Source organism: Anomaloglossus baeobatrachus, chromosome 3 (genome assembly GCF_048569485.1).
Source record: "Anomaloglossus baeobatrachus isolate aAnoBae1 chromosome 3, aAnoBae1.hap1, whole genome shotgun sequence".
Lineage (NCBI taxonomy): Eukaryota > Metazoa > Chordata > Amphibia > Anura > Aromobatidae > Anomaloglossus > Anomaloglossus baeobatrachus.
The window spans coordinates 583,922,385-583,946,354 of NC_134355.1; the positions used below are offsets into that span (position 1 = coordinate 583,922,385).

A 23,970-nucleotide genomic window follows, 5' to 3' on the forward strand; every position below is an offset into this window, starting at 1 on the left:
GGGCGATACGCCGCTGGAACAGCACTGATAGAGCTGAGACTTGTCCCTTGAGAGAGTTAAGGGACAGTCCTAGCTGCAGACCGGACTGTAAAAAAGACAGAAGGGTCGGCAACGAGAATGGCCAAGGAGAATGGCCGGAAGAGCGACACCAGGACAGGAAAATTTTCCAAGTCCTGTGATAGATCTTGACGGAGGAATACTTACGGGCCTGGGTCATAGTGGAGATGACTTCAGGAGGAATACCAGAAGCCGTCAAAATCCTGGACTCAAGAACCACGCCGTCAATTTGAGTGCCGCAGAATTCGGGCGGAAAAACGGACCTTGCGAGAGCAGGTCTGGACGGTCCAGAAGATGCCACGGCATCTCCACGGACAGTTGGAGCAGGTTCAGATACCAAGCTCGCCTGGGCCAGTCCGGTGCAATGAGGATGACTCGACGGCCCTCCATTCTGATCTTGCGCAGGACTCTGGGCAAGAGAGCTAGAGGGGGAAACACGTAGGACAGACGAAACTGGGACCAGTCTTGAACCAGAGCGTCCGCGGCGAAGGCCTGAGGATCGTGGGAGCGAGCCACGTAAACCGGAACCTTGTTGTTGTGACGGGATGCCATTAGGTCCACGTCCGGAGTGCCCCATTTGCGGCAGATTGACTGAAACACTGCCGGGTGCAGGGACCACTCGCCACCGTCCACGGATTGACGGCTGAGATAATATGCCTCCCAGTTTTCTACGCCAGGGATGTGGACTGCGGATATGGTGGACTTGGAGTCCTCCGCCCATTGAAGAATGCGTTGGACCTCCAACATTGCCAGGCGGCTGCGTGTCCCGCCTTGGTGATTGATGTAGGCAACCGCTGTTGCGTTGTCTGACTGGACTCGAATGTGCCTGCCCGCCAACAGGTGGTGAAAGGCTAGGAGAGCTAGAAGCACAGCTCTGGTTTCCAGCACATTGATTGAAAGGGCTGACTCGGACGGAGTCCAAGTGCCCTGAGCTCTGTGGTGGAGATGTACCGCTCCCCAGCCGGATAGGCTGGCATCCGAGGTGAGAATCACCCAGGACGGAGCCAGGAAGGAGCGCCCTTGGGACAGGGAGAGGGGTCGAAGCCACCACTGAAGAGCTCCTGGTCCGTGGCGACAGAGCCACTAACCTCTGTAAGGAGGAAGGCCGCTTGTCCCAACAGCGGAGAATGTCCAGCTGCAGAGGACGCAGATGGAACTGGGCAAAGGGAACCGCCTCCATGGAAGCCACCATTTGACCCAGCACCTGCATCAGGCGCCTGAGGGAATAACGACGGGTCCTCAGGAGAGAGCGCACCGCTAGCCGGAAAGACTGCTGTTTGATTAAGGGCAACTTCACAAGTGCCGGCAAAGTCTCGAACTGCATCCCTAGGTACGTGAGACTCTGAGTCGGAGTCAGAGTGGATTTGTGAAGATTGACAATCCACCCGAATTGGGCTAGGGTGGCGAGAGTGAGCTAAACACTCCGCTGACAGTCTGCGCTGGATGAACCCTTGACCAGACGGTCGTCCAGGTAAGGGAGCACTGCCAACCCCTGGAGGTGCAGGACCGCAATCACTGCCGCCATGACGTTGGTGAATACCCGAGGGGCCGTGGCTAACCCGAAGGGGAGAGCCACGAAATGGAAATGATCCTCTCCTATCGCAAAACGTAACCAACGCTGATGTGACACTGCGATTGGCACATGTAGATAGGCATCTTTGATGTCGATGGACGCCAGGAACTCCCCTTGGGTCATAGAGGCAATGACTGATCGCAGGGACTCCATGTGAAAATGCCGCACCCGAACATGGTTGTTGAGAAGCTTGAGATCCAGGATGGGCCGGAAGGTACCGTCCTTTTTTGGAACAAGGAAGAGATTTGAGTAAAAACCTCTGAACCGTTCCTGAGCGGGAACTGGGACAATCACTCCGTTTGCCTGCAAGGACGCCACGGCCTGCGAGAAGGCGGCGGCCTTGGAGCAGGGGGGAGTTGAGAGAAAAAATCTGTTTGGAGGGCTGGAAGAGAATTCTATCCTGTAGCCGTGAGATATGATGTCTCTCACCCACTGATCGGAGACTTGCTTTAACCAAGCGTCGCCAAAGTGGGAGAGCCTGCCACCGACTAAGGACGTGGTTGGAGCGGGCCGAGAGTCATGAGGAAGCTGCCTTAGTGGCAGAATCTCCTGCGGTCTTCTGCGGATGCGCTTTTGGGCGCCAGTTGGATTTCTGATCCTTGGCTGAGTTAGCGGACGAGGCGGAAGGTTAGAGGATGACCAGTTGGAGGAACGAAAGGAACGAAACCTCGATTGATTCCTACCCTGGGCGGGTTTCCTGGTCTTGGTTTGTGGCATGGAAGTACTCTTCCCGCCAGTAGCTTCTTTAATGATTTCATCCAGCTGTTCACCAAACAGCCGTGAACCAGCAAAAGGGAGTCCAGCAAGAAACTTCTTGGAAGAAGCATCTGCCTTCCACTCTCGAAGCCACAAAATCCTGCGGATAACAAGAGAATTAGCTGAAGCCACCGCAGTGCGGTGAGCAACCTCTAGCATGGCAGACATGGCATAAGATGAAAAAGCTGAAGCCTGAGCAGTTAAGGTAACCATCTCAGGCATAGATTCCTTGGTGAGGGAATGCATCTCCTCTAGAGAAGCAGAGACGCTTTGAGAGTCCACACTGCTGCAAAAGTCGGGGAAAACGCGGCCCCCGCAGCTTCATACACAGATTTGGCCAGAAGGTCAATCTGACGGTCAGTGGAATCCTTAAGTGAGGTGCCGTCAGCCACCGACACAACGGTCCGGGCTGAGAGCCTAGACACCGGGGGGTCTACCTTTGGGGAGTGAGACCACTCCTTGTCCACCTCAGGTGGAAATGGAAACCGGTCATCAGAACCACGCTTTGGAAAGCGTTTGTCAGGGCAGGCCCTGGGTTTGGTCACAGCGGTCTGAAAACTGGAGTGGTTAAAGAACACACTCTTCACTCTCTTAGGCGAGGTAAACTGATGTTTTTCTGCCAAAGAGAGTTGCTCCTCTGACACTGGCGGATTGAGACAGCACAGAATTAATAGAAGCAATCAAATCACTAAGGTCCGAGTCACCCTCAGAGAAATCGATGGGATACATGGAGTTAGCCTCCAAGCCCCCAGTGAGGGCATCCTCCTCATCTTGAGAGTTAGCTCTTGAGACAGAGCCGTGGGATGGGGAGGGGGAGGAAACCCTGCACCTTCTCTTAGAAGGACGGGGTCTGGGATCAGATGATGAATCCTCCGTGAGCTCTGATGGACGGAGGTCAGAAAATAGGAGTCCTCTGTCAAGAGTATTAGAGGCACCCTGTGAGGGGGGCTGATGCATATTCATCAAAGTTCTGGACAAAAGTCCCATGGACTCAGCAAATGACTGGGATATGGACCTAGAAAAGAACTCTACCCAGGCCGGGGGTTCAGTCACAGGTGCAGCAGCAGCAGCGAGAGAGACCACTGGGGGTGAGACTCCAGGCTGTGGCACCGCCAAGTTAGAGCAACCATCACAGTGTGGATAAATGCTCGGCTCAGGCAGCAGGAGCTTACATGCAGTGCATGCAGCATAAAGCTTTGGAGCCTTGGTCCTTGTGTGAGACATGCTGCTGGAGTGGGGGCTTTGCAGAGAATGAACCCCAGGGAGAATATACAGAGGTCCACAACTTGAGACCTATAACAGGAGTAAGACCTGGCTCAACCACTTGGATAAGTTTAGGTGCTCTGGAGAAAAAACAGGTACTATAGAAAATATACTCCGGCACACTAAAGAATATCATGAAAAAGAGTCCAATATGGTGCTCAAAAAAACGTTTTTATTGGAAATAAATATTTTGTCCAACGTTTCAACCCGTTGAGGGTTTTCTTCAAGGATTATGGTAGATGAAACTAAAATTCTTAGGTAAGCACCAAGTCACGTTAGATGAAACAGATTTTTAATGTCCAAAATGGTACTAAGAGGGCCAGTGTTGGGTGTTAGGACATCAATTCGTGTGGGTAGAGAGAAAAGAAGAGAGGTCACAGCCGTTCTTGCAAGTGAAGCTAGTGTGTAAATTCCATGGAAGTCGCTGGAAGACTAATCCTTGTAAGCAAAGCTAGAATGTGCCAAGGGTCCAAAGCCACGATGTGAGTCAAATTAAAGCCAATGTGGGTAAATGATTCATGCATGAACACAGGAGTAGAGGAATAGGTCTTAGATGGGTCCACAGGAGTACTGGGGAAACTCACTAAAGAATGTGGATCTCACGGGTGTTATGCTGTATCAGCCTCAAGTCAATACTTCTGTGATCCAATAAGATCATCAGTTGGTGAGTGTTTGCTTATTCAATGGTAGCTATGTAATGTAAGTGAGGCTACATCAGCTGTGGGAGAGGTCTGCGAGGTTCAAAAGTATGTTCCCCATAAGTGGAGTGGTTGCTTTCTTATGCTGACTGTATATGTTTTCTGTAAATGAGCAGGCCAAAGGCTCTGAGTGAGCGTCCCACACGGTCCTTCCACACAGAGCCTTTGGCCTGCTCATTTACAGAAAACATATATACAGTCAGCATAGGAAAGCAACCACTCCACTTATGGGGAACATACTTTTGAACCTCGCAGACCTCTCCCACAGCTGATGTAGCCTCACTTACATTACATAGCTACCATTGAATAAGCAAACACTCACCAACTGATGATCTTATTGGATCACAGAAGTATTGACTTGAGGCTGATACAGCATAACACCCGTGAGATCCACATTCTTTAGTGAGTTTCCCCAGTACTCCTGTGGACCCATCTAAGACCTATTCCTCTACTCTTGTGTTCATGCATGAATCATTTACCCACATTGCCTTTAATTTGACTCACATCGTGGCTTTGGACCCTTGGCACATTCTAGCTTTGCTTACAAGGATTAGTCTTCCAGCGACTTCCATGGAATTTACACACTAGCTTCACTTGCAAGAACGGCTGTGACCTCTCTTCTTTTCTCTCTACCCACACGAATTGATGTCCTAACACCCAACACTGGCCCTCTTAGTACCATTTTGGACATTAAAGAAGGGAATTTTGTTACTTACCGTAAATTCCTTTTCTTCTAGCTCCAATTGGGAGACCCAGACGATTGGGTGTATAGCTACTGCCTCCGGAGGCCACACAAAGTATTACACTAAAAAGTGTAAGGCCCCTCCCCTTCTGCATATACACCCACCGTGGGATCACGGGCTCTCAGTTTTAGTGCAAAAGCAAGAAGGAGGAAAGCCAATAACTGGTTAAACAAATTCAATCCGAAGGAACATCGGAGAACTGAAACCATTCAACATGAACAACATGTGTACCCGAAAAACCAAAAAATCCCGAAGGAAACAGGGCGGGTGCTGGGTCTCCCAATTGGAGCTAGAAGAAAAGGAATTTACGGTAAGTAACAAAATTCCCTTCTTCTTCGGCGCTCCATTGGGAGACCCAGACGATTGGGACGTCCAAAAGCAGTCCCTGGGTGGGTAAATTAATACCTCAAGTTAGGGCCGTAAAACAGCCCTTCCCTACATGGAGGCAACCGCCGCCTGCAGGACTCTTCTACCTAGGCTGGCATCCGCCTAAGCGTAGGCATGCACCTGATAATGCTTGGTGAAAGTGTGCAGACTCGACCAGGTAGCTGCTTGGCACACCTGCTGAGCCGTAGCCTGGTGCCGTAATGCCCAGGACGCACCCACGGCTCTGGTAGAATGGGCCTTCAGCCCTGATGGAACCGGAAGCCCAGCAGAACGGTAGGCTTCAAGGATTGGTTCCTTGATCCATCGAGCCAGGGTGGATTTGGAAGCCTGCGACCCTTTGCGCTGACCAGCGACAAGTACAAAGAGTGCATCCGAGCGGCGCAGGGGCGCCGTGCGGGAAATGTAGAGTCTGAGCGCTCTCATCAGATTCAACAAATGCAAATCCAATTCATATCGCTGAACTGGATGAGGACAAAAGGAAGGTAAGGAGATATCCTGATTGAGATGAAAGGGGGATACCACCTTAGGGAGAAACCCCGGAATCAGGCGCAGCACTACCTTGTCTTGGTGAAACACCAGGAAGGGAGCTTTGGATGACCGCGCTGCTAGCCCGGACACTCTCTGAAGAGACGTGACCGCTACCAAAAAGGCCACTTTCTGTGAAAGTCGAGAAAGTGAAACATCCCTCAGAGGCTCAAAGGGCGGCTCCTGGAGAGCAATTAGTACCCTGTTCAGATCCCATGGGTCTAACGGCCTCTTGTACGGAGGGACAATGTGACAAACCCCCTGCAGGAACGTGCGTACCTAAGGAAGTCGTACTATGCGCTTCTGAAAGAATACAGACAGCGCTGGGACTCGTCCGTTAAGGGAGCCGAGCGACAAACCTTTTTCCCAAACCAGATTGCAGGAAGGAAGAGTAGGCAATGCAAATGTCCAGGGAGACACTCCCTGAGCAGAGCACTAAGATAAGAATATCTTCCACGTCTTGTGGTAGATCTTGGCAGACGTCGGCTTCCTAGCCCGTCTCATGGTGGCAATGACGTCTTGAGATAATCCTGAAGACGCTAGGATCCAGGACTCAATGGCCACACAGTCAGGTTCAGGGCCGTAGAATTCAGATGGAAAAAACGGCCCTTGGGACAGTAAGTCTGGCCGGTCTGGTAGTGCCCACGGTTGGCCAACCGTGAGATGCCACAGATGCGGGTACCACGACCTCCTCGGCCAGTCTGGGGCGCGAGGATGACGCGGCGGCAATCGGAGCTGATCTTGCGTAGCCCTCTGGGCAACAGTGCCAGAGGGGGAAACACATAGGGTAGCTGGAACTGCGACCAATCCTGAACTAAGACGTCTGCCGCCAGAGCTCTTTGATCGTGAGACCGCGCCATGAAAATCGGGCCCTTGTTGTTGTGCCGAGACGCCATTAGGTCGACGTCCGGCCTCCCCCAGCGGCTACAGATTTCTTGAAACCCGTCCGGGTGCAGAGACCATTCCCCTGCGTCCATGCCCTGGCGACTGAGGAAGTCTGCTTCCCAGTTTTCTACGCCCGGGATGTGAACTGCGGATATGGTGAATGCTCTGTCTTCCACCCACATCAGAATCCGCCGGACTTCCTGGGAGGCTTGCCGGCTGCGTGTTCCGCCTTGGTGGTTGATGTATGCCACCGCTGTGAAGTTGTCCGACTGAATTCGGATCTGTTTGCCTTCCAGCCTCTGCTGGAAGGCCTGCAGGGCAAGATACCCTGCCCAGATTTCCAGAACATTGATCTGAAGGGTGGACTCCTCTGAAGAGAGTCCTTGCCCGTCTGAGAAAGGGGTACGTTCCTGTCTAGGGACGTCGACTTCCCATCCCATTGGCGAAGAATGTCCTATAGAAGTGGATGCAGATGAAACTGCGCGAAAGGGACTGCCTCTGCATGAGACGCCTTAAGGGGTGTGACTGGCCTTGAAGGAGAGACTGCACCCCCGTCTGTAGTGAACGCTGTATGTCCAGCGGGAGCTGCACTATCGCTGAGAGAGTGTGAAGCTCCATGCCAAGATATGTCAGCGATTGGGTCGGTGTCAGATTTAACTTTGAAAAGTTTATGATCCACCCGAAACTCTGGAGAGTCTCCAGCGCCACGTTCAGGCTGTGTTGGCCTGCCTCTTGAGAGGGTGCCTTGACAAGTAGATCGTCCAAGTAAGGGATCACAGAGTGACCCTGAGAGTGCAGGACTGCTCCCACTGCTGCCATAAACTTGGTGAAAATCCGTGGGGCTGTCGCCAGACCGAAGGTCAGGGCTACGAACTGAAGATGCTCGTCTTCAATAACGAATCGTAGCCAACACCGGTGCTCTGGAGCAATCGGCACGTGGAGATAAGCATCCTGATGTCTATTGACGCTAGGAAATCTCCTTGAGACATTGAGGCAATGACGGAGCGGAGGGATTCCATCCGGAACCGCTTGGTTTTCACGTGCTTGTTGAGCAGTTTTAGGTCCAAAACGGAACGGAAAGAGCCGTCCTTTTTTGGTACCTCAACCAGATTGGAGTAAAAACCGAATCTTGTTCCTGAGGAGGAACAGGGATTACCCCTCCTTCTGCCTGCAGAAGAGCATCGGCTCGGTCGGGAGGTGAGGAATTTCTGAAGATCTAGCCGGAGGACGAGAACAGAACTCCATCCTGTACACGTGAGACAAAATGTCTCTCACCCACCGGTCTTTGACCTGTGGCAGCTAAATGTCGCCAAAGCGGGAGAGTCTGCCACCGACCGCGGATGCGGAGAGAGAGGGCTGAACGTCATGAGGAAACCGCCTTGGTAGCGGTTCCTCCGGCTGCCTTCCTTGGGCGTGATTGAGCCCGCCAGGAATCTGCGCCTCTCTGAGCCGTTTGAGTCCTTTTGGACGAGGACAATTGGGACCTGCCCGAGCCTGGGAAGGACCGAAACCTGTTGGGTGTTGTTTGATCTGGGCTGGTGTAAGGAAGAGTCCTTACCCTTGGACTGTTTAATGATATCATCCAATCGCTCACCAAACAGTCTGTCACCAGATAATGGCAAACTGGTTAAGCACTTTTTTGGAAGCAGAATCTGCATTCCATTCCCTCAACCACAAGGCTCTGCGTAAAACCACGGAGTTGGCGGACGCCACTGACGTACGGCTCGTAGTGCAGGACAGCATTAATAGCGGAAGTCGCAATGCAGACATTGCGAGGTTAAGAACGCCATCTGCGGCACAGATGTACATGTGACAGTGACCACGTGCGCAAGACCAGCTGAAATAGCTTGGAATGCCCATACGGCTGCGAATGCCGGAGCAACCGACACGCCGATAGCTTCATAGACAGAATTCAACCAGAGGACCATCTGTTGTCAATGGCATCTTTAAGTGAAGTCCCATCTTCCACTGCAACTATGGATGTAGCCGCAAGCCTGGAGATTGGGGGATCCACCTTTAGACACTGGGTCCAGCGCTTGACCACGTCAGGGGGAAAAAGGATAACGTGTATCCTTAATACGATTGGAGAACGCTTATCTGGATAAGTGTGGTGTTTCCGGATTGCTTCTCTGAAGTCAGAGTGGCCAGAAAAGTACTCAATATACGCTTGAGATACTGAAAAGGGATTTCTCCTGCTGTGAAGCTGACTCCTCCACCGGAGGAGCTGAGGGAGAAATATCCAACATTCCATTGATGGACGCTAGAAGATCATTCACTATGGCGTCACCATCCGGTGTATCCGGATTGAGAGCGGTCTCAGGATCAGAGTCCTGATCAGCTACGTCTGCCTCATCATACAGAGAGTCCTGCTGGGACCCTAACCAGTGATGAAGCCGAGTGCCGCTCCCAGCGAGCTCGCTTAGGCTGTCTGGGACTGTCGTCCGTGTCAGAGCCTGCACCCTGGGATGCATGGGACCCCCCCGGAGCACTGATTTGTTCCAAATGAGGGTGGCCAGGGAGCATTGTATCAACATTGCCCATGGTCCGTCTGGACTGCAAAGTCTCTAAGATGTTAGTCACAGTCACAGACAATCTATCAGCCGAAACTGCAACTCCGTCCCTGTCCCTGGACAGGGTTCACCGGTGGTTCCTTTGGCCACCTCTAGCAGAGACCCCGGCTGACCAAGTGATACAGGGGAGCATTGCACACAATGGGGACAGTGGAACCTGCCGTGTGGACAGTATCACGTGCAGTACAAGCAGCATAGAAAGCCTGTGCCTTGGCACCCTTGCTTTTTTGCTGCTGTTGTCTAGCCATCTAGAAGTATATAGCCAAGAATAGCGACCGTACAGTGCAATGTATAGCATACAAGCAGAAAGTACAAATGAACACTTCAGCACATGCAGTACAAGCAGCCTAGAAAACCTGTGCCTTAGCACCCTTGCTTTTTTGCTGCTGTTGTCTAGCCATCTAGGAGTATATAGCCAAGAATAGCGACCGTACAGTGCAGTGTATAGCATACCAGCATGAAGTACAAATGAACACTTCAGCACATGCAATACAAGCAGCCTAGAAAGCCTGTGCCCTAGCACCCTTGCTTTTTGCTGCTGTAGTCTAGCCATCTAGGCATAAAGTACAAATGGCATTAGTGGGGTCAGCACTTCAGGTGCCGCTTACCGCCCGCACAAAAGCGGGTGTGTGGTCGCCCGAATCCTGTGACTGGTTGCCCAGAGCTTGTCTCCCTTCTCCAGCCCAGACTGCGTGCAGGAATGGCTGCCGGCGTCCTGTGAAGAGGGGCGGGCCGTTGGGCGTGCCCCAGACAAGAGCGGGAAACTGGCGTCCCACTGTGTCCAGTGAAGGGGGCTGGAGAATGCAAAGCAGACTCCAGCTCTCGGCGCTGACTTTCTGTACAGCGTCCCGCCCCTCTCCTGACTGGCAGGGCTGGGGGCGGGAACGAAGCGAAAACTAGGCCGCAAAGCCGGGGACTCGAGTAATAAGCGCGGCCGTCCTATGTGCACGGCCAGCGCGGAAGTCCCCGGCGCACCACAAGTCCCAGCCGCGCCACAGTGTAAAACACCCCGCAGCGGCCGGCGCGGCAGTTTCTAATACATAAATTCACTCAGCTAAGCTGCAGTGAATAATAGCACAAGCGCTCCGCGCTGTTGTCCCCGGCGCACTAGCACTCCCAGCAATGCTGGCGTGTGTGTGCGCGATGTGTACGGGGACACAGAGTACCTTAATGTAGCAGGGCCCTGTCCCTGACGATACCCAGCTCCATATCCAGCAGGTTCTCCGGGTCTGTGGATGGAGCCCGGTCTCAGTGCCTGGAGACCGGTAAGATCCCACTTCACCCAGAGCCCTGAGGGGGGATGGGGAAGGAAAGCAGCATGTGGGCTCCAGCCTCCGTACCCGCAATGGGTACCTCAACCTTAACAAACACCGCCGACAAAAGTGGGGTGCGAAGGGAGCATGCTGGGGGCCCCATATGGGCCCACTTTTCTTCCAACCGACATAGTCAGCAGCTGCTGCTGACTAAAAACAGTGGAGCTATGCGTGGATGTCTGACCTCCTTCGCACAAAGCATGAAAACTGAGAGCCCGTGATCCCACGGTGGGTGTATATGCAGAAGGGGAGGGGCCTTACACTTTTTAGTGTAATACTTTGTGTGGCCTCCGGAGGCAGTAGCTATACACCCAATCGTCTGGGTCTCCCAATGGAGCGCCGAAGAAAATCTATTTCATCTAACGTGACTTGGTGCTTACGTAAGAATTTTAGTTTCATCTACCATAGTCCTTGAAGAAAACCCTCAACGAGTTGAAACGTTGGACAAAATATTTATTTCCAATAAAAACGTTTTTTTGAGCACCATATTGGACTCTTTTTCATGATATTCTTTAGTGTGCCGGAGTATATTTTCTACACAACCGGAGACTGGCTGTGGCTTACCAGACCGCTGATCGCGGTGTTGTGTGCCCTCCAGATCCCGAAGCCCGGTCCCCCAGTGCGCAGCACCTCAGCAGAGATGCAGAATGCAGGATGTCCCAGAGCAGAGTGAACTCTGCCTGAGAAATGGGGCGTTCCTATAAAAGAGCGGGAACTGGAGGGCTATAGAGACCTGCAGGGAAGGAGGGACGCCCCAGCAGTGGGGAGTGTCCCTCCCCTGTGTAGAACGGCCACCGGGAGGAGCCGAACCTGTCCCTCTGCATGAGTGACATGCGAGGGCAGGAAAACGAAACTAGGCCTCCGGCGAAGCCGGGGCCTAAATTTAATCGGCGAGGCCGACAAGCAGGCACCGTCGGCGCGGTTCTCTGGCAAAAGCTGGAGAACCCGCCGGAAAAGTTAAAAACAATCACATACAGCATACTCTCCCCATACAATAAAGAACCAGGACCCCCAACAAAAACGTCTCAGGTACTTAGCTGCTGAGACACAGGGCCATGTCCCTGGGGATGAGTGCTCCGGTCCAACAGAATCCTCAAGGGGCTGTGGATGGAGACCGGACTCCTGCCAGGCATGGAGACCGTGCTGGCTCCCACTTCAAGCCAGATCCCAGAAGGGATGGTGAAGGAGCGCGGCATGTAAGGCTTCAGCCTTGTAAATCAACCTTAACAACACTGTCGACACAGTGGGGTGAGAAGGGACATGCCGGGAGTCCAGACATGGACCCGCTTTTCTTCAAACTCTTTCCAAAAGTCAAACAAATCAGATGAGAATGCATGTGTGGATGTATGACCTCCTGAACACAAAGCGATAAACTGGCTAGGACTGGCTACCAGGGGGTGTATAAGCTCAGAGGGAGGAGCTACACTTTTAAGTGTAGTACTTTGTGTGTCCTCCAGAGGCAGAATCTAAACACCCGTGGTCTGGGTCTCCCAAAGGAACGATAAAGAAATAACAAACTTTGAAAGGAAGTGCCTCCTACAGACACTAAGCTAAAACTGGGGTTGCCTTGCCCGACCAGGGGGTGTATACTGCAGAGGAGGAGCTATGCTTTTGCATCTACTTAGTGTCCTCCTATGGATAGGCAGCATAACACCCATGGTCCTGTGTCCCCCAATGAGGCGTCAGAGAAACACATAACTTCACCACGCACAATGCCACACTGTTTTGCCTTCTTGAGGTATTCAAAATGTCTTCACAAAACTATGACTCAAATAGAGATCAGCAGATAACGGGTTTGTCCACTAATAGATACCCCCTAACCTAATCAATTTACGGTCTCTTAAAAACGGATATTTGCTCTGATGTGAACAGGAGGCGCTGCAGACGATCAGAGGCCACTGCCTGTTGTGTCACCTCACTGCTGCAGCCAATGTGAAGTCATTCGCCAGGAACACCAGCATTGATACTGCTGAAGTGGCGGCACTGAAGGGGGAGAGTATACATTGTATTTATTTTCTATAGGGGCCCTGAGCTGATTAAGCTGGGGATTTATCTTCAAGAGCTATGCCGATCTGACTCCAGCATTCATCCCATCCCACCTGTATCTCCCCACGTCCTGCCTAATATTTCCAGATATAGCAGCAGCATCTTCAGAAGAACAATGTCTTGCCATCTCCTGGGAGCCTGGGTATTAATATAATGGTATAAATGTATCTTACATAGCTGAAGAATGATCTAGCTTAACAGACAGACATTATCTTTACAGGAGAGTGGAGGATTGCAAGATAAAACAAATAATAACAGATTGGTCTTCAAGAAAAAGATTTTTTATAAGAATAAAATCAGTGAAAAAAACTGAAGTGCAAGTAGGTCTGGGATGGGATCAGATATTACTTTATGTGATGTCTGAAGATAAGATATCGCTGGATACCCACCTAAAGAGGCACAACATGTGTGTGTACTATTAATTAATGCGCTGAACATACACAGACATGGCTGCATACAAACAAACACACATGCATTTACCCCAGAAAGAACGCTGCTGAGGATTTATGGCACACAAGCCACTGCTAATAATGTGAGATAAAGGAAAAAAGTCAGGACAATTTTACTATGGACACTAGTGGTATAAATGTATAGGTGTGAGGGCAACAATAGAAAATATACCTGTATTGTAGTAATCTGATGTGCCCGCACTAAGAAATCAAGTTTTAAGGGGATTGTCCAATACCAATACAGATCCTTCTGACTCTATTTACTTCCTCGTTAAAATAAAAGACCCTCTAATCACCTCATGTTCTGGTGCTGTTCCAGCGCTGATGGTATCCGCGGTTCGAGGCTCACGTGACATCACGGGAGCCCCACGTCCAATCCCTGACGGCTTCTCTCAAAACGTGTTTCGACCAAATGAGCAATCAACAGGAAGTGAGTGGCAGCCACAGCGTCACTTCCTGTTAATTAACCCATTCGGTCTGAAGAGGGCAAGAAGCTGGCGGTGATTAGACACGGGACTCAAGTGATGTCACAACGTCACGTGAGCCCCGAACCGCAGTTACCAACAGCGCTGGAACGGAAGTTGAATACAGGGTCTTTTATTTTAACTTGGGAAAACAAGTGGTGGGGAAACAAGTGGAATCAGAGGGGTTTGTCCTAGAAATAGACATCCCCTTTAAAGTCACATGAAAATTAGTCTGATAGTGCACTTGGGGTGTTGTGTGGATTCACTCAGGATGATGTGGCACGACACTAGTGTACTATGCTTATGGTATAAAAAGCTTAATTTCCAAGAACGGGAACATCAGGTTTTCACAAGACAATCATTTATACTATTGCACTACAACCTGTACAGAAATGCCACTAGTTGATGTAGTAAAATCGTCCGGACAGGTTCCCTCTAAAACACAGACAAGGATCCACTCTACACATTGCATTATATAGAACATCAGGAATTAGTTACTATAATGAAATTAACCCTATCCTCCACAAGAACGTCCTAATTTACAGAAATAAAAAGATAAATTCAGTAGACGGATGGGTAGTGTAAGAGATGACAATGGTCAAGCAAGACCCTGCTAGCCAAATTATTTAATATAAAATACCCAATAAAAATACAGACATATATACTTATTTATTATTAAGTATGCTTATATAGCGCTATCATATTCTGCAGCACTTTACATACATTATCATGGCTGTCCCCATTGGGGCTCACAATCTAAATCCCCTATCAGTATGTCTTGGAGTGTGGGACGAAATCGGAGGAAACCCAAGCAAACAAATGTTTACGAGAAAAACATGCAAGACCTTCAATATTATAGACTCCCTGACAAAACAGTTACCTTTTTTATTTGACTGTCAATACGGCTGCATGATTGCCGGCGGCCACGATTGTCCCTCCATTGCCCAATGGCCCCGTCAGTGTTTTGGGTATTTCCTTCCTTTAATATTGTATCAACGGCAAATATTCCTTCTTTTGGTAAACATGGCATCAGCTCACTGCAACAAGCATGTACGTTATTTCAGCATCCATGAAATTGAAAAGTCTAGTCATACAGAACAAGCCATAAGATCACATTAATCTGGGTTTTAACAGTAAATATCAGAAAGGCTAAGGCTGCTTTCACACCTCCGGTTTCTGCAATGCGGCACAATCCGGCACTTTGCAGGAAAATCGCAACCGTTTTTTTTTTTGCTGCCGGTTGCGTTTTTTCTGCATAGACTTTAATTAGTGCCACATTGTGCCGCAAGGCCTTGCGTTCCATCCGGTTTTTGACGCATGCGGCAGATTTAGCCGATGCGGCGGCCGGATGGAACGTTGACTGGCACGTTTTTTCGTGCGGCAAAAAAAAAACGAATCGCGCCGCATTCGGCCGATGCGGCGCATTTTTCAATGCATGCCTATGGCGGCCGGATGCGGCGCGATGCGGCAATAACCGCATGCGGCCGCCGCATGCGGTTTTTGCCACTGCGCATGCTCAGTAGCATGCCGCAAGCGGCAAAAACCGGACTGGCCGCAAAGGAAAAACTTATGCAAAGGATGCGGTGTTTTCACCGCATCCGTTGCATAGCTTGCACAGCCGGATTGAGCCGCAGAGCTCAAGCCGGATGTGTGAAAGCAGCCTAAACAGCAAGGTAACAGGAGTAAATACGTACCAAATAAGAGAGGTCACTTCATACAATTCTTCGCAACTTCTAGGGACCAGGTCAATTGGCTCCAGGAAATTACCATTTGAGGCTCCACACAAAAGGAAGTGAAGAGTTTTTGCTATATCTAAGATAAAATATTATTTTGTTTAGTGCTAGCACAGGTGTGCACAGAAAAAAGAGAATTTTGTTTACTTACCGTAAATTCTTTTTCTTATAGTTCCGTATTGGGAGACCCAGACATTGGGTGTATAGCTTCTGCCTCTGGAGGACACACAAAGTACAACACTCAAAAGTGTAGCTCCTCCCTCTGAGCTTATACACCCCCTGGAGAACCAGATCTAGCCAGTTTAGTGCAAGAGCTGAAGGAGAATAGCCACCCACAAGTAAAAAAAACAGAGTAAGAACCGGAACAACCGGAGACTCTGTCCACAACAACCGCCGGTGATAACACGCGGAACAAGAAACTGTCAACAGGCAACAGGGAGGGTGCTGGGTCTCCCAATACGGAACTATAAGAAAAAGAATTTACGGTAAGTAAACAAAATTCTCTTTTTCTTTATCGTTCCTATGGGAGACCCAGACATTGGGACGTCTCAAAGCAGTCCATGGGTGGGAATAAACAGAAAAACTAAGAAGTAGGCGGAGCCTAACTTCACAAATGGGCGACAGCCGCCTGAAGGATGCGTCTGCCCAAGCTCGCATCTGCCGAAGCATGAGCATGCACTTGGTAGTGCTTCGAAAAGATATGCAGGCTAGTCCAAGTGGCAGCCTGACAAACTTGCTGAGCCGTAGCCTGGTGCCTGAAAGCCCAAGAGGCACCGACAGCTCTGGTCGAGTGTGCCTTGATCTCCGGCGGGGGAGGCACCTGAGAACACTGGTAGGCATCCGAAATGGTCGACCTAATCAAACGGGCTAAGGTCGGCTTAGAAGCAGAGAGGCCCTTGCGCCGACCTGTGGTTAGCACAAAAAGAGAGGTGCACCGCCTAAGAGCAGCGGTGCGAGACACATAGATCCGGAGAGCACGCACCTGATCCAGAGTATGCAACGCTTTTTCAAAGCGATGAACAGGAGCCGGACAAAAGGAAGGTAGGGTAATGTCCTGGTTAAGGTGGAAAGGAGAAACCACCTTAGGGAGAAAGTCCGGAGTCGGACGGAGAACCACCTTGTCTTGATGAAAAACCAAAAAAGGTGACTCCGAAGAGAGCGCAGCCGAAGGTGCGGACCTGAGCCAGCCGGGCGATACGCCGCTGGAACAGCACTGACAGAGCCGAGACTTGTCCCTTGAGAGAGTTGAGGGACAGTCCCAGCTGCAGACCGGACTGTAGAAAGGACAGAAGGGTCGGCAAGGAAAAAGACCAAGGAGGATGGCCGGAAGAGCGACACCAGGACAGGAAAATTTTCCAAGTCCTGTGATAGATCTTGGCAGAGGAAGACTTACGGGCCCGAGTCATAGTAAAGATGACTTCAGGGGGGATACCGGAAGCCGTCAAGATCCAGGACTCAAGAGCCACGCCGTCAATCTGAGAGCCGCAGAATTCTGGCGGAAAAACGGACCTTGTGAGAGAAGGTCTGGACGGTCCGGAAGATGCCACGGCACCTCTACGGACAGATGGAGCAGGTCTGGGTACCAAGCTCGCCTGTGCCAGTCCGGAGCAATGAGGATGACTCAACGGCCCTCCATTCTGATCTTGCGCAGAACTCTGGGCAAGAGAGCTAGAGGGGGAAATACGTAGGACAGACGAAACTGGGACCAGTCTTGAACCAGAGCGTCCGCGGCGAATGCCTGAGGATCGTGGGAGTGAGCCACGTAAACCGGAACCTTGTTGTTGTGACGGGATGCCATTAGGTCCACGTCCGGAGTGCCCCACTTGCGGCAGATTGACTGAAACACTGCCGGATGCAGGGACCACTCGCCACTGTCCACGGTTTGACGGCTGAGATAATCTGCCTCCCAGTTTTCCACGCGTGGGATGTGGACTGCGGATATGGTGGACTTGGAGCCCTCCGTCCATTGAAGGATGCGTTGTACCTCCAACACTGCCAGGCGGCTGCGTGTCCCGCCTTGGTGATTGATGTAGGCAACCGCTGTCGCGTTGTCTGACTGGACTCGGATGTGCTTGCCCGCCAATAGGTGGTGAAAAGCTAGGAGAGCCAGAAGCACGGCTCTGGTTTCCAGCACATTGATCGAGAGGGCTGACTCGGACAGAGTCCAAGTGCCCTGTGCTCGGTGGTGGAGACATACCGCTCCCCAGCCGGATAGACTGGCATCCGTGGTGAGGATCACCCAGGACGGGGCCAGGAAGGAGCGTCCCTGAGACAGAGAGAGGGGCCGAAGCCACCACTGAAGAGAGCTCCTGGTCTGTGGCGACAGAGCCACTAACCTGTGCAAGGATGAAGGCCGCTTGTCCCAACAGCGGAGAATGTCCAGCTGCAGAGGACGCAGATGGAACTGGGCAAAGGGAACAGCCTCCATTGACGCCACCATCTGACCCAGCACCTGCATCAGGTGCCTGATGGAATAACGGCGGGGCCTCAACAGAGAGCGCACCGCCAGTTGGAGAGACTGCTGTTTGATTAAGGGCAACTTCACAAGTGCCGGCAGAGTCTCGAACTGCATCCCTAGGTACGTGAGCCTCTGGGACGGAGTCAGAGTGGATTTGGGCAGATTGACAAGCCACCCGAATTGGGCTAGAGTGGCGAGAGTGAGCGAGACACTCCGCTGACAGTCTGCGCTGGATGAAGCCTTGACTAGAAGGTCGTCCAGATAAGGAATCACTGCCAACCCCTGGAGGTGCAGAACTGCAACCACTGCTGCCATGACCTTGGTGAATACCCGAGAGGCCGTGGCTAACCCGAAGGGAAGAGCCACGAATTGGAAATGTTCCTCTCCGATTGCAAAACGTAGCCAACGCTGGTGTGAAACTGCAATTGGCACATGGAGATAGGCATCTCTGATGTCGATGGATGCCAGGAAATCCCCTTGGGTCATTGAGGCAATGACTGACCGCAGAGACTCCATGCGAAAATGCTGCACCTGAACATGCTGGTTGAGAAGCTTGAGATCCAGGATGGGCCGGAAGGAACCGTCCTTTTTGGGGACTAGGAAGAGATTTGAGTAGAAACCTCTGAACCGTTCCCGGGCGGGAACCGGTACAATTACTCCGTTGGCCTGCAAGGATGCCACGGCCTGAGAGAAGGCGGCGGCCTTGGTGCAGGGGGGAGTTGACAGAAAAAATCTGTCTGGCGGGTTGGAAGAGAATTCTATCCTGTAGCCGTGGGAGATGATATCCCACACCCACTGATCGGAGACGTGTTGAAACCACGCGTCGCGTGGGAGAGCCTGCCACCGACTAAGGACGTTGCTGGCGCGGACAGATAGTCAAGAGGAGGCTGCCTTAGTGGCAGCAGCTCCTGCGGTCTTCTGTGGACGCGCTTTTGTGCGCCAGTTGGATTTTTGGTCCTTGGCTGAGTTAGTGGACGAGGCCGAGGGCTTAGAGGACGACCAGTTGGAGGAACGAAAGGAACAAAACCTCGACTGATTCCTACCCTGGACAGGTTTCCTGGTTTTGGTTTGTGGCATGGAAGTACTCTTCCCGCCAGTAGCTTCCTTAATAATTTCATCCAGCTGTTCACCGAACAGCCTGGACCCAGCAAAAGGGAGTCCAGCAAGGTACTTCTTTGAAGAAGCATCTGCCTTTCACTCTCGAAGCCACAAGATCCTGCGGATAGCGAGGGAATCAGCCGAAGCCACCGCAGTGCGGTGAGAAGCCTCCAGCATGGCAGACATGGCATAGGATGAAGAAGGGAATTTTGTTACTTACCGTAAATTTCTTTTCTTCTAGCTCTTATTGGGAGACCCAGACGATTGGGGTATAGCTACTGCCCTCTGGAGGCCACACAAAGCACTACACTAAAAGTGCAAGGCCCCTCCCCCTCTGGCTATACCCCCCCCGTGGTATCACGGGTTCTCCAGTTTTAGTGCCAAAGCAAGAAGGAGGAAGCCAATAACTGGTTTAAACAAATTAACTCCGAATAACATCGGAGAACTGAAAAACCGTTCAACATGAACAACATGTGTACCCGCAAACAACAAAAAAACATCCCGAAGGACAACAGGGCGGGTGCTGGGTCTCCCAATAAGAGCTAGAAGAAAAGGAATTTACGGTAAGTAACAAAATTCCCTTCTTCTTCAGCGCTCTATTGGGAGACCCAGACGATTGGGACGTCCAAAAGCTGTCCCTGGGTGGGTAAAGAAATACCTCATGTTAGAGCTGCAAAACAGCCCTCCCCTACGGGGGTGTCACTGCCGCCTGCAGGACTCTTCTACCTAAGCTGGCATCCGCCGAAGCATAGGTATGCACTTGATAATGCTTGGTGAAAGTGTGCAGACTGGAGCAGGTAGCTGCCTGGCACACCTGTTGAGCCGAAGCCTGGTGACGTAATGCCCAGGACGCACCCACGGCTCTGGTTGAGTGGGCTTTTAGCCCTGGAGGAACCGGAAGCCCCGCAGAACGGTAGGCCTCTAGAATTGGTTCTTTGATCCATCGAGCCAGGGTGGCTTTAGAAGCCTGCAACCCCTTGCGCGGACCAGCGACAAGGACAAAAAGTGCATCGGCACGGCGCATGGGCGCCGTGCGGGAAATGTAGATTCTGAGTGCTCTCACCAGATCTAGCAAACGTAAGTCCTTTTCATACCGGTGAACCGGATGAGGACAAAAAGAAGGCAAGGATATATCCTGATTAAGATGAAAAGAGGATACGACCTTAGGGAGAAACTCCGGAATAGGGCGCAGCACTACCTTGTCCTGGTGGAACACCAGGAAGGGAGCCTTGGATGACAGAGCTGCCAGCTCAGACACTCGCCGAAGCGATGTGATCGCAACAAGAAACGCCACTTTCTGTGACAGCCGAGAAAAGGAAACTTCCTTCAGAGGCTCGAAGGGCGGCTTCTGGAGAGAAACTAGTACCCTGTTCAGATCCCATGGATCTAACGGCCGCTTGTACGGGGGCACAATATGACAGACCCCCTGCAGGAACGTGCGCACCTTAGAAAGACGTGCTAGACGCTTCTGAAAAAACACGGATAGTGCCGAAACTTGCCCTTTAAGGGAGCTGAGCGACAAGCCCTTTTCTAACCCCGATTGCAGGAAGGAAAGAAACTTGGGCAATGCAAATGGCCAGGGAGACACTCCCTGAGCAGAGCACCAGGATAAGAAAATCTTCCACGTTCTGTGGTAGATCTTAGCCGAATTCGACTTTCTAGCTTGTCTCATTGTGGCAACGACTCCTTGAGATAATCCTGCAGATGCTAGGATCCAGGACTCAATGGCCACACAGTCAGGTTCAGGGCCGCAGAATTCTGATGGAAAAACGGCCCTTGGGACAGTAAGTCTGGTCGGTCTGGCAGTGACCACGGTCGACCGATCGTGAGATGCCACAGATCCGGATACCACGACCTCCTCGGCCAGTCTGGAGCGACGAGTATGATGCGGCTGCACTCGGATCTGATCTTGCGTAGCACTCTGGGCAAGAGCGCCAGAGGCGGAAACACGTATGGGAGCTGAAACTGCGACCAATCTTGAACCAAGGCGTCTGCCGCCAGAGCTCTTTGATCGCGCGACCTCGCCATGAATGCCGGGACCTTGTTGTTGTGCCGGGATGCCATTAGGTCGACGTCCGGCACTCCCCAGCGGCGACAGATTTCCTGAAACACGTCCGGGTGAAGGGACCATTCCCCTGCGTCCATGCCCTGGCGACTGAGGAAGTCTGCTTCCCAGTTTTCTACGCCTGGGATGTGAACCGCGGATATGGTGGATGCTCTGTCCTCCACCCACATTAGAATGCGCCGGACTTCTTGGAAGGCTTGCCGACTGCGCGTCCCTCCTTGGTGGTTGATGTATGCCACCGCTGTGGAGTTGTCCGATTGGATTCGGATCTGCTTTCCTTCCAGCCACTGTTGGAAGGCCAGTAGAGCAAGATACACTGCTCTGATCTCCAGAACATTGATCTGAAGGGTGGACTCCTGCGGAGTCCACGTCCCCTGAGCCCTGTGGTGGAGAAATACTGCTCCCCACCCTGACAGACTCGCATCTGTCGTGACTACTGCCCAGGATGGGGGCAGGAAGGATCTTCCCTGAGACAATGAGGTGGGAAGGAGCCACCATTGTAGGGAGTCCTTGGCCGTCTGGGAAAGCGAGACTTTCCTGTCCAGGGACGTTGACTTCCCGTCCCATTGGCGGAGAATGTCCCATTGAAGTGGGCGCAGATGAAACTGCGCAAAGGGAACTGCTTCCATGGCTGCCACCATCTTCCCTAGGAAATGCATGAGGCGCCGCAAGGGATGCAACTGGCCCTGCAGAAGAGATTGCACCCCTGTCTGTAGTGACCGCTGCTTGTTCAGCGGAAGCTTCACTATCGCTGCTAGAGTATGAAACTCCATGCCAAGATACGTTAGTGATTGAGTCGGTGATAGGATCGACTTTGGAAAGTTGATGATCCATCCGAAAGACTGTAGGGTCTCCAGCGTAGCATTCAGGCTGCGCTGACATGCCTCTTGAGAGGGAGCTTTGACCAATAAATCGTCTAGGTAAGGGATCACCGAGTGTCCCTGAGAGTGCAAGACTGCTACCACCGCCGCCATGACCTTGGTGAAGACCCGTGGGGCTGTCGCCAGACCAAATGGCAGAGCTACGAACTGAAAATGGTCGTCTCCTATCACAAAACGTAGAAAACGTTGATGTTCTGTAGCAATTGGCACGTGGAGATAAGCATCTTTGATGTCTATTGAGGCAAGGAAGTCTCCTCTGGACATTGAGGCAATGACAGAATGCAGGGTTTCCATCCGGAACTTCCTGGCGTGCACATGTTTGTTGAGCCGTTTTAGGTCCAGAACAGGACGGAACGAGCCGTCCTTTTTTGGAACCACAAAGAGATTGGAGTAAAACCCTTGCCCTTGTTCCTGAGGAGGGACTGGGAACACCACTCCTTCCGCTCTTAGGGAGTCCACCGCCTGCAGCAGAGCATCTGCTCGGTCTGGATGTGGGGAGGTTCTGAAGAACCGAGCTGGAGGACGAGAATTGAACTCGATTCTGTACCCGCGAGACAAAATGTCCGTCACCCACCGGTCTTTGACCTGTGACATCCAAATGCCGGAAAAGCGGGAGAGCCTGCCCCCGACCGGCGATGCGGAGGGAGGGGGCTGGAAGTCATGAGGTAGCCGCTTTGGAAGTGGTACCTCCATTTGCTTTCTTGGGGCGCGTGTGAGCCCGCCACGAATCTGAGTTTCTTTGCGTCCTCTGAGTCCCTTTGGACGAGGTAAACGGTGTCTTGCCCGAACCTCGAAAGGACTGAAACCTCTGCTGCCACTTTTTCTGCTGAGGTTTGGTTGTTCTGGGTTGTGGTAAAGAGGAGTCTTTACCCTTGGACTGCTTAATGATATCAGCCAATGGCTCGCCAAACAGTCTATCTCTAGATAAAGGCAAACTGGTTAAACATTTTTTGGAACCAGCATCTGCTTTCCAGTCCTTTAACCACAAGGCCCTGCGCAAAACTACCGAATTGGCGGACGCCATTGAGGTGCGACTGGTAGATTCTAGGACCGCATTGATAGCGTAAGACGCAAACGCCGACATCTGCGTGGTAAGGTGCGCCACTTGCGGCACTGCTGGATGTATGATAGCATCCACTTTTGCTAAGCCAGCTGAAATAGCCTGGAGTGCCCATACGGCTGCGAATGCCGGAGCAAACGACGCGCCGATAGCTTCATAGACAGATTTTAACCAAAGGTCCATCTGTCTGTCATTGGCATCTTTAAGTGAAGCGCCATCCTCCACTGCAACTATGGACCTAGCTGCGAGTTTGGAAATCGGGGGGTCTACCTTTGGACACTGTGTCCAGCGCTTGACCACCTCAGGGGGGAAAGGGAAACGCGTATCTTTAGATCGTTTAGAGAAACGCCTTTCTGGGTGAGCGTCGTGCTTCTGGATTGATTCTCTGAAGTCAGCGTGATCCAACAAAGCACTCAATTTACGCTTGGGATAAAGGAAACGAAACTTCTCCTGCTCCGCAGCCGCCTCTTCTGCTGAAGGGGCTGGGGGAGAAATATCCAACAGCCTATTGATGGCTGAGATAAGGTCGTTTACCATGGCATCCCCATCAGGGGTATCCAGGTTGAGAGGGGTTCCAGGAATGGATTCCTGATCACTCTCATCAGACACATCACAGGGAGACTGATTGCGCTGAGACCCTGAGCAGTGTGATGACGTCGAGGGTCTTTCCCAGCGAGCTCGCTTAGGGTGGCTGGGGCTATCATCTGAGTCATAATCCTCGGCCTGTGAAGCCGGGGACCCCCCTGTGGGCTGGATTAATTCCAAGTGAGGGGGACCTGAGGACAGAGGCCTCGCCGTGCCCAAAGACTGAGCCCCATGCATAGATTGCAAGGTTTCAAGGATTTTTGCCATAGACGAAGGGAATTTTGTTACTTACCGTAAATTCCTTTTCTTCTAGCTCTTATTGGGAGACCCAGACGATTGGGGTATAGCTACTGCCCTCTGG

General features: G+C 51.7%; 1 protein-coding gene across 1 annotated transcript in view; it reads right to left on the reverse strand.

Annotated features, from left to right (window-relative positions):
• Window positions 1-23,970, reverse strand: part of LOC142296903 (E3 ubiquitin-protein ligase TRIP12-like) — a 498,462-nt gene that overhangs the window by 326,635 nt on the left and 147,857 nt on the right. The window contains exons 12-13 of the mRNA XM_075341010.1: window positions 15,424-15,541; window positions 14,610-14,766 (exon numbers count right to left, since the gene is read on the reverse strand). Of these exons, the coding sequence (XP_075197125.1) occupies window positions 14,610-14,766; window positions 15,424-15,541 (275 nt within the window). The remainder of the gene's footprint in view (window positions 1-14,609; window positions 14,767-15,423; window positions 15,542-23,970) is intronic.